General features: G+C 42.0%; 1 protein-coding gene across 1 annotated transcript in view; it reads left to right on the plus strand.

Annotated features, from left to right (window-relative positions):
• The first annotated feature begins 234 nt into the window (after nt 1–234).
• EEF1E1 (eukaryotic translation elongation factor 1 epsilon 1) overlaps nt 235–10,864 on the plus strand; it is a 29,172-nt gene continuing 18,542 nt past the window's right edge. The window contains exons 1-2 of the mRNA XM_006864098.1: nt 235–388; nt 4,308–4,508. Coding sequence (XP_006864160.1) covers nt 302–388; nt 4,308–4,508 — 288 coding nt within the window. The 5' untranslated portion in view covers nt 235–301. The remainder of the gene's footprint in view (nt 389–4,307; nt 4,509–10,864) is intronic.

The following is a 10,864-nucleotide window of genomic DNA, read 5'->3' on the forward strand; positions in this document are numbered from 1 at the left end:
GCTACCAGAGCTCCTTCGAAATGCTATACGAGGTCCCTATGATTCAGAACCGACTCTAGGGCACGTAACAACAAATCTCCAAAGACCAGAAAATGACACCACAACTGAGCTCCTCCAGTGCCACGCCTCTCCCTGTGCCCGCCCTTCCCTACGTCCCGCCTCCGTGCTCTAGCGCGCCTATCCCGCCCCCTCCTCTAAGCCAATGATCGGGGACGTCCGTGGGGGTGTGACTTCCCTCTCCGCCAATGGCGGGAGTCTTTGTTGTTCCGGCTCCGCCCAGGCCAGGAGCTCACGCCGGAAGATGGCGGCAGCAGCTGAGTTGACGCTGCTTGAGAAATCCCTGGGACTGAGTAAAGGGAATAAATACAGTGCCCATGGCGAGCGCCAGGTGAGAGATTGGGTTAGCACAGAAGGTAAACGGGCTCCCTGAGCCTGGGCGGGTCTTGGAGAGGCGCGATGAGGACAAGGCTTCCGTGCTGCGCCTGCGGCTCTCCACGTGTCTGTGCCGGACCGCCTGCTCCTTCTCTGCAGGTGCTCTGGGCCTCTCCTGCTGTCGTAGCCCCTGGAGGAATGATGCAGGGGGACTACGGCGGTCGAGACTGGGTTTGAAGTTTTCCTTCCATAAAGTGGGCATAAAGTGAAACCAGTTGTGGGAGGACCTCCCCCCCCCCCCCCCCCCCCCCCCAAAGAGCCCTTTAGCTATTCCCACTTGGTGGCTCCGTTTCTGGCCAGTGGCAGCACTTATACACTCCTTGGTGCGGACGCAGCTGCCGTGTGAGCGCCCACCTGACCTCGGGGAATACGGTCCGTTCCTCGGGGCAGACACTTCTCGGGACCCTCAAGGAGCTTGTTTTTAAGTAACCTTCCAATTACTTCAATTAACCTGGCGAAAAGCGCTCCACTGAAGGGTAGATTCTTGGGAGAACATTTAAGGAGTCGCGGCCCAGTCGTGAAGATTCAGGAAGACTTGAAGTTTCTGATGCTAAGTTCTTGCCTGCACAGTTTTCATCCGTCGGAGCTCCGAAGTACATCGGCGTTTTATAACTTCACTGTTTGCGGTGGAGAGAATGAGTGTAGGGAACAGTTTTTTTAGATATACATGCTTATGCGCTTTTGAAATGGATTGTTTACTAAAGGACGTTTATTTTGTTCTGTATACTTTCACTGCGTTTTCATTTGGTCCGGGTTAAAATCTTTTTCTCAAAAGTAGAAGTATTGTCGTCTTTACAGATTAAGTAAACTGAAGCTGAGAAGGATTAATCAACGTACCTCAGTTCAGGTGGCAGAGTGGCCTGCTGTTTACTATTTTCCTGTGTCCCTTTCGTCCCCTATTCAGTCCGTAGTTGAACTGGTGTTTTTTAGGGAACTTAACCAGGACGTGAGACGCAGTCATATGGGCACATATAAAGCTGGCCAAAATATACACTGTAATTGAGGAAAACATTCTCGAGTATGGAAGAGAAAGTTGATTCTAAGAAGGCGTTATAAACTTCCTAGGAAAGTCATCAGTCTTTGAAAGTTGTGTAAAACCCATGATGAAAGATTGGGAAGTTTGGGGCAACAAGTAAGTAGAGAGTGCCAGGTGAACCCAAAACTCACTTGTGCTGGACCTTAGAGTTCAGAATGTGTTTTTATTTTGATTAAAGCATATTTTGAAATTTTCTGTTTGGGGAAAAGGTTGAGGGATATGTGAAAAGATTCAGCCATTTTCTAGAAAACATCTAACAGTAAGTAATAAACCAGCAGTGGGTTGCTCTTTGCAGCATAATTAGTAATACTGTAATTTAAAAATGACCAGTCTAGAATCTTTAGAATTATCTTTTCTATCCATACTCAGCTGTTGTGAAATTCTTTTAATATATTTCTTAAAGGAATTTTTTGTGATCATAGAAGAAGTGGTTTTATTTGAGTGTGAAGGCAAAAGTGAGAATTTTTTTTAAAAAAGCAAAAAAACAGTTGTCATCAAGTCAGTTCTGATTCATGGTAACTTACCCCATGTGTTTCAGAATTGAACTGTGCTTTATAGGGTTTTAAGGGCTATAACCTTTGGCTGTAGATCATCAGGGCTTTTGAGTCACCTCTGGGTGAATTCGAGCTGCCATCTTTTAGGTTGGTAGCCATGCTTTTAACTATCCACGCCACTCAAGACCTTCTAAAACGATACTGCTATTGTTAGTTGCCATTGTGTTTAGCTCTGACACTTGGTATTACTGCCAACCATGAATGGGAAGTTTGTGAGGAAGTGTAAAGTGGAGAGGGTTCTTCCCTTACCTCCTTTACCTTTTATGAGGTAACTTCTGAATCTGTCTTCCTGTGTACTTCACAGGGTCTGTTGAAGTAGAAATGAATATGAACCTGCTCAGCAAAGTGTAAGTCACTGTTGTTTTTGTTGAGTGCTGTCGAGTCAGCTCTATTCATAGCGATCCTGTATAGGATTTTCGAGGAGCAGCTGGTGGGCTTGAGCCACCAACCTTGCAATTCGCAGTCCACTGCTTACCAGGACTCACTATGCAAGATACTATTTTGTGGCCTAAAAGAGCAGCAGTTGTCCCAAGCAAATGTTTTTTTTGGTTTGCTCAGCCATTATTAAATGGTAGTCATTTACTTGTTATTGTAATTAGTCTGTCTTTTTCCATTTTTCTCTGAATGTCTTATAATGCTTCACATGGTTTTGCGTAAAGAAGAGTTAAATTATGAACTCATAAGTAAATAAATCGGATCTTTTGCCTTGCTGTTGTACTGGGGAAAGTATAAAAGGCAGAGTTCTTTTTCAGGTGGTTTACCGAAAGCCTGGACTTTACTATCGCTTGCCTAAATTATATTTTGGATTTTATTTTTTATGTGAAGTATTGACTTGCTCTAAAAGCCTCCAAAATTGATGGGTATGCACTTCCTGGCAGCCACGTCGCTATCACAGTGATTAACCTAGTTAGTGAGACACAGCCAGTTACCTTCGGTTGTTGTTGTTGTTGTTGTTAAGTGCCATCGAGTCGGTTCCGACCCATAGCGACCCAGTACAGGGTTTCCGAGGGTGTAATTCGGTTAGATGGCACTAAAGTAGTCGAGGTTTCATTTGGTGGTTCTAACATCAAGAAGTCAAAGTTAATACAATAGTTTATATTTGTTATTGCTGGCATCAGAATTTTAAAAATACGTTTGCTTTGCAAAATTACCGAGAACCAAACCCACTGCCTTCCAGTCGGTTCCAACTCTTAGCAACTCCACACGGGGCTTCTGAGATGAGATTTTTTACGGGAGCAGACAGCCTCCTCTTTCTCCAGAAGAGCTGCAGGTGGGTTTGAATTGCCAACTTTTGGTTAACAGTCCAGTGCTTGCAAAATTAAGGTATGGGTCATCTCAATAGAAGGAGCCCGGGCGGTACAGTCAGTGAGCAGGTGCTGACTGAAAGCTTGGTCGTTTTAACCCATCCAGCAATGCTGTCTAATAAAGGCCTGGTAAACCGCTTCAGCAAGATCGTAGCCAAGAACACCCCATGTTCTATAACACATGGAGTTACCATGACTCAGAACCAACTCTATGGTAACTGGTTTAATCTTGATTTAAATTAATGTATTTGTGTTGTTGTTGTTAAGTGCCTTAGAGTTGGTTTCAACTCACAGTGCCCTTGTATAGAGTTTCCAGTGAGCAGCTGGTGGGTTTTAAACTGCCGACCTGTGGTTCCCAGTCCAGTGCTTACCCACAGTTCCACATTAGGAGCCTGTATTATTATTATTAGGATTTTCATGTATCTACATATATGACAAGGAGCTCTGGTAGCTTAGTGGTTACAAATCGGGCTGTTAACCTCAGGGTCAGCAGTTCGAAACTACCAGCCGCTCCGTGGGAGAAAGATGAGGCATTCTGCTCCCATAAAGATTTATAGCCTCGGAAACCCTGTTCAGGGTCGCTATGAGTCGGAACCAACTCCACGGCACATAACAACAATAGCGTATATGACAGAGCTTCCAAAAGGTTGTGGAAAAGTGGAATTAAAAGACAATAGAATTTTCCACTGAACATTTTGAAGCCCCCTTCTACATTCCTTATGGTACATTATTCATATTGAAATATTTATTGATTTTTGCAGTGTTAGTAGCAGTTCTGTTATCAAGCATCTGTCATCAAATTATGTAACTTACCAGTTTTCTTGACTTGGATTTGTATATAATATTTAGGTACCTTACTGTAAAATCCTTGAGTATTTGAAAAACAGTTGAGAATTTAGCCTTTACTTAAAACTTAAAATCATAATGGTCTGATTTTGAAATGACTCTGAAAAACTTTTTTTTTCTTTTTTTCTTTTAAAGATTCCAGTTCTTCAAACAAACAATGGTCCAACTCTTACAGGGCTGACTACGATAGCAGCTCATCTAGTCAAGCAAGCCAACAAAGACTATTTGCTTGGGAGCAATGCGGAAGAACAAGCAGTTGTTCAGCAGTGGTTAGAGTACAGGGTAACTCAAGTAGATGGACACTCCAGTAAAGACGACGTCCGCACTCTCCTGAAGGTACCGTGGCTTCTCTCTATGGGCTGAGATGTATAAACAGCTAATCAGGGTCCCCTCTCCTACTCTATGTCTTTGACTGGATAATCGCTGGATAAGCCTGAGTGCTAATAACCCAGGGTTCCATTTTTTGTCATAAAATCTATGAATCATATTCCCAAACATAGTTACTGTGTAGTAATTATGTGATTCAATTTTTTACATGCAATGTAAAGATCTAAATACAGTGATTTAATGAGTATAAGTACTTTGAAAAAGAGACAACTGTTGTTTTTTTTTTTCTTTCTTTCAGTTTAGCACCATCTTTTGTCAGTTGTTTCATCATCTGTTCAGAGCACACCTGTTGTTTTTCCAGGTGACTCCTGTTACAATGCTGTTCTCTGTTTCCTGGCTCATTGTTAGCAGTATAATGACTTCCATAGAGCAAGCAGCCTTTGAATCCAAGGTGCAGTCCCTGACATTGGTGTGGGAGCTGAGATTGTCTCCTAACTTTGTGTGTTTAGTATTTACATATGTGAATATATGTAATTGATGCTACAGTAAGACATTAAAGCAGTGCAGACTTTCAAGGATAAGGAATCATACTTCCCTTTTTAAATTAAAAAGTAAATAAATAAACGAATGATCTCATTCCTGAAATAAGCAGAGTTAACAGTTTAGAGCACATCCTTTCAAAATAGAGCCTTTTGTTTTCTTTCATTAAACTCTTTCTATGTGTGCATGTTGAATGTACTGACTAGGAATGGATTCTGGATCTAACTACCTGTATTTGAATCCCAGGCCCACTGCCTTACTAGCTGGTGACCTTGCGCATAAACCTCTCTGTGCCTCTCGTATTGTATGTGAAAATAAGGATTATAATATAACCTACTTCACAGATAGAATTCAATGTCATCAATGAATTGTTGTATAAAATACTTAAAATAATAAGTACATGTATGTGTTGGCCTGGCCACTGTTCCTGTTGTCACTGTGCTGTGTGTCTGCTTGGCATCTCACATTCTAACCTGTCAGCTAAAACAAAAGTGCCCTTGGTCAAATGTGAGATTTGATGAAATGATTAGGCCAAATAGCTGCCGCATACTTAAGGAAATCCTGGTGTGGTGCTGTGAGTTAATGCATCAGACTGCAAAGCCGTATGAAATGCAGGTTGGCGGATCAAGCTCACTAGCTGCTCCTCGGAAACCCTATACAGGGTCGTGACCTGACGGCATTTAACAACAACAACAACGTAAGATAAGCACTGGATTATTAGCCACAAGGTCAGCAGTTCAAAGTCACCAGCTGCTCCTTGGAAATCCTATAAAGAGAAACTGTGAGTTGGAACTGACTGTACTTAACCACCACAACAAAGCTTCTTAGGAACCCTGGTAGTGTAACCATGAGGAACTCAGCTTAAATACAAAGTCAGTGGTGGAGTCTCTGCAGGAGAAAGGCTTGGCAGTCTGCTCCTATAAAGAAAGACCACAGTCAAGGAGAACCCTTGGCCTCAATATGAGGTGAACATTGACTCACTTGCCCTCAACTACAGAAACTGAGTCATTGAGATTTTACAGAGAGAAGTGGCTTGGTAGTGACATTTTTTAAATGAGCAAAAGCCCCTCCTACATTGATAAACAAGAACGGTCTTACAATTCTATTTGTTCTATTTAATGGATCCCAACGTTTTATTTTCCTTAGAAAATAAAACGAGGGTGTTGTTAAATGCTGTCCAATTGGTTCCAAGTCTTAGCAACCCTGTACAGGGTTTCTGAGAGCTGCTGGTAGATTTGAAACCACTGGATCTTGTGGTTAGCAGTCCAGTGTTTTTACTATAGCGCCACACCAGGGCCAATTTCAATTGTGGTACTATATGATGGAATACTGAGAAACAAAAATAAACACAAACCAGCTGTAGCTACAACTCATGGTACCTCGTGTGCTGGCAGAGTAGAACTGCTACACAGAGCCTGCAAGGCTGTGACCGTTCAGAAGCGATGACCAGGCCTTTCTTGTCAGGTGTGTCCGGGTGAGTTCAAACCACCTTTAGGTTAATAGTTAAGTGCTTAACCATCTGCACTACCCAGGGACTCCTGGAATACTATCAGCTTACCCAAAATGATAGTGTAAGTGAATCCTTACTGATATGAAACGATGTTCACAGTACACTCTCACTGGAAAACAGTCCAACGACACGTTTGACTACTAGCTGAAAGGCTGCCAGTTTGAACTCATCCAGAGGTACCTTGGAAGATAGGCCTGGAGATGTGTTTCCCAGAGTTCACAGCCCGGAAAACCCTATGGAACAGACTGCACACATGGGGTGGCCATGAGCCAGAGTCGACTCGGTGGCACGTAACAGCAACAACAAATTTCTGTAACAACTGTTTTGCCTTTAACAAAACCAGAAACTACCTGATTCTCATCTGTGCTCACATGGCCCAACAGCATACCGTAAGTCTGTCTGTCTCCTGCACTGGTTCATGCTGTGTTGTAGGTAAAAGTGAGCAGATGGAGGCAGATGAAGAACAATGCTAATCACCCAGCCCCACATCACCTATATTTCAGATGGTTACAGCATCTCTACTCGTAGTCTCCTGATTCCAATTTTAGAGTAAATATTTGCACATCCCAGACAGATCTTACTTTTCAATCTATAAAACCCCATTTCAGCACTTTTAGTACTTCCTTCCTGTGTCTACCATTTCTATTTGCCCCTCTTTCCAATCTGCTCCTGCCTTCTGAGTTTTCTCCCTGGGCAGATGCTGTCCTCTGATCTCATATGGCTGGCTCTTCAAAGGAGTGCAGACTTCCCTGATGGTAGTGTGTTTGACTGAAAGCTGAGCCACAGCCTTAGCCTTCTCAACTCAGATATCCTTTTCTCAGAAACTCCCCTGCCAACCACCCTCCCAACCAGGTGAGACTCACTTCTACAGGCATCGCAGTGACCCAGACTTGTCCTTCATAGTATTCAAAAACCAAAACCACTGGTCGATTGTGACTCCTCGTGATCCCATGGGACAGGATAGACCTGCCCCATAGAGTTTCCAAACAGACTGCGACATCGTCCCAACTACACATCTTTCAATTAGCAGCTGAGTGCCTTACGACTGTGTTATCAGGCCTCTGTATACACTCAGAATCAGTGGTGATGGTTTAATGTGGTATAATATCTGACTCTCCCACTAGGCAGCCCTGTTGCCTTAAGTGATACGGTGCTTTCTCATAGGCAAAGGGAGTCGTACTCTTTGGGGGGGGGCGGGGGTCATCATTGTAAAAAAAAATGCAAATGTGAAGGAAACTTTTAATTTTATGGCATGAATCGCCTGGTCAATTTATTTCTTACCATTATATTTGTTGTTAACAGTGTAAATTGTGTAAGAAAATCTTACAGCATTGAGAACTTTGCATTTATCACGCTGGGAATTGGTTGACGCTGCGTTTTTGATAGATGTCATGAAGAGAACTCTGGTGAGAAACAGGTGTGAGCCATGTTCCTTCATAACTCTGCCATGGCCAACTCTGTGCTCTTAATAGCCAAATGCCCCGCACCCAGGGATCCTTCCTTGTGCCCCACTGTGCATTCTGAAGGGAGGGAGGCAGGCATTTCTATCCTTCAAGTGAACATCAGATTTTAGGCAAATACATAGTAAATCTAACTATAGATTTCCACAGGGAGGTAACTAATATGACAGACCAGGATAGAGTTTGGCAGTGAATCCACAGGACTGATGGACCGTGTAAAGGCTGGCCTTCATTGAGCCTGAGACCAGAAGAACTGAGGAGTCCTGGTGTAGTACTAAGTGTAAGCACTGGACTGATAACTGCAAGGACAGATTCCATTGACCACATTCCCCATCTGTTTCCTGAAGCTAAATTCCTATCAGAGTAACTGCTGGCCTTCAGCTATTACTCATTTGTCCTATAACAACAACAACGTTGTTAGCAACAGTATTTGGGAGCGACCTTTCCCATAAAACTCTTGCCAACATGGATGTTACCCTTTTCTTCCTTTATCTCTCCGATTTTATTACTAAATCTGAACCAAAAGAGATTTCCTTGTTATTTTGTGTTTTTTACTAAGATTATTAGTGGTGGGGCATGTTTTTCATAATGCTTACTAGCCATTTTGATTAATTTTTTTTAAAAAAAACTTGTTTTGCTATCAAGATAATTGTAAAAAGGTCATTTAATCCTTACTGAACTTCCATTTCAGTATTAAAACCATTTTAAGTTTATTCTAAGTGCTTCTTAATTAATATCATGTAATTTTTAAAAGCAGATAATGTAAAACACTAACATTTGTTGAATCAAGATGAAGGTTAGATAGTTGTTTATTGTACTATTTTTTTTCAACTTATCTGTGTCCTGGTGCTGTGAGCTAATGTGTCAGACTGCAAAGTCTTTGGAACTTCAGGATTGCTAGTTCAAGCTCACCAGCTGCTCCTTGAAAACCCTATGTTGTTGTTGTTAAGTGCTGTCGAGTCGGTTCCAACCCATAGCAACCCAGTTTCTGAGGAGCAGCTGGTAAGCTTGAACCACTGACCTTGCAGTTCAAACGGCTTTGCAGTCTGGCACATTAACCCACAGCACCACACTAAGACTCCTATGGTGGTGGTGTGCTGTGGAGTCAGTTCCAACTCATAGTGACCCTGTACAGGGTTTCCGAGGCTGTAAATCTTTACGGGAGCAGAAAGCCTCATCTTTCTCCCGCGGAACAGCTGGTAGTTTGGAACTGCTGACCCTGAGGTTAGCAGCCTGATTGGTAACCACTACACTTCCGAGCTCAGAGGGTAACAGTGGGTAGGAATCAACTTGACGGCACTTAACAACAGTAACATGCTATTAGGAAACTTCATAAGTCATTGTCATTAAGTGCCATGTTGAGTCCGTTCTGACTCAGAGCGACCTACAAAGAGTTTCCAAGGAGTGGCTGGTGGGTTTGAACCACTGACCTTTTGGTTAGCAGGACAATGCTGATCCTACAGCACCATACCAGGAAAAGGAGGAAAATATTTTAAATGTTTGGCAACAGCATCAGAAAAACTTATTTTAAAAAATGAAATGAACACTAGGCATCAGTTTTGTTGTGTGGCTATTTTGAATATGTGAAATGTTGTAATTTTTAGGAAAATATATAATCATAGCTTATTTTTAAGCGGCATTTGTTAGTTCTCTTAAAAGTCTTAATAACCATACTTAGATATTCTATCTCTAGAGTATACATACTGTACAAAACAGTGATAAATTGTTTCAGACCTTTTTCAATGCTTAAAATTTACTGACAATATGTTGTTGTTGTTGTTGTTGTTAAGTACCATGGAGTCAGTTTCAACTCATAGTGAACCAGCGCAGGGTTTCCGAGGCTGCAAATCTTTATGGGAGCAGAAAGCCTCTTCTTTCTCCCACGGAATGTCTGGTAGTTTCGAACTGCTGACTTTGAGGTTAGCCACCCGATTCGTAACCACTACGCTACCAGTGACAGTATACTTACTTTATATGTTTTACTTAGTTGAAATTGATTCTTTGGAAGCCATGGAAGAGAAATCATCACTAACAGATTGCTGTAGATTTAGGTGGTAGCCCCTGAAATCATGCTATCCTCCCACCCAAAGTTTACTCTGATTTTTCTGAAGATGTCTTCTCATTTGTGTCTTTCCTTTATGTACCACCCCTCGCTTCATACATGTTGTTGTTTTTGTTAAGTACCCTGCACAAGGTTTCCAAGGCTGCGAATCTTTACGGGAGCAGAAAGCGTCATCTTTCTCCTGCAGAACAGCTGGTAGTTTCGAACTGCTGGCCTTGAGGTTAGCAACCCAATTCGTAACCTCTACACTACCAGAGCTCCTTTTGCTTCATACATACCCTTTTGAAATTACTGTCTTAAACTGAAGGCTTGGATAGACACAAAAAGTGTGTGTTCTATCCAGCAAACATTTATTAAACTCTAAACCACTGTGTGCCAGCACATTGGATGTAATTTGAAAATGAAAACAGTGTATACTCTGGAGTTCAAGGATTTCTAGAATAAATGGTATTGGGCAGTGATTTACAACTAGTTTTTATAGGAGCCTCTGAGACTGTCTAATAATAGTTCATGTATCTTACTATGTGAACTTCATAAAGGGATCTTTTCTTTTTAAGAGTGACCATTGTAAGAAAGATTGACCATTGTCTTTTAATTCTATTTCTTTATAAACTTCTCATTTCTTATGCCCCTTGTTATCTGTTGTCCCTTTTAATTTGACTGTAAGTTTGAATGTAATTGAGCATAAATTCCTGTCCTGAGAATGGCATGCTAATTTTGTCATTATTGTTGTTAAAGTGCTGTGGAGTTAGTTCCTACTCTTGTTGTTGTTGTTGTTGTCAGGTGCCATCGA

This window comes from Chrysochloris asiatica, unplaced genomic scaffold (genome assembly GCF_000296735.1).
Source record: "Chrysochloris asiatica unplaced genomic scaffold, ChrAsi1.0 scaffold00060, whole genome shotgun sequence".
Lineage (NCBI taxonomy): Eukaryota > Metazoa > Chordata > Mammalia > Afrosoricida > Chrysochloridae > Chrysochloris > Chrysochloris asiatica.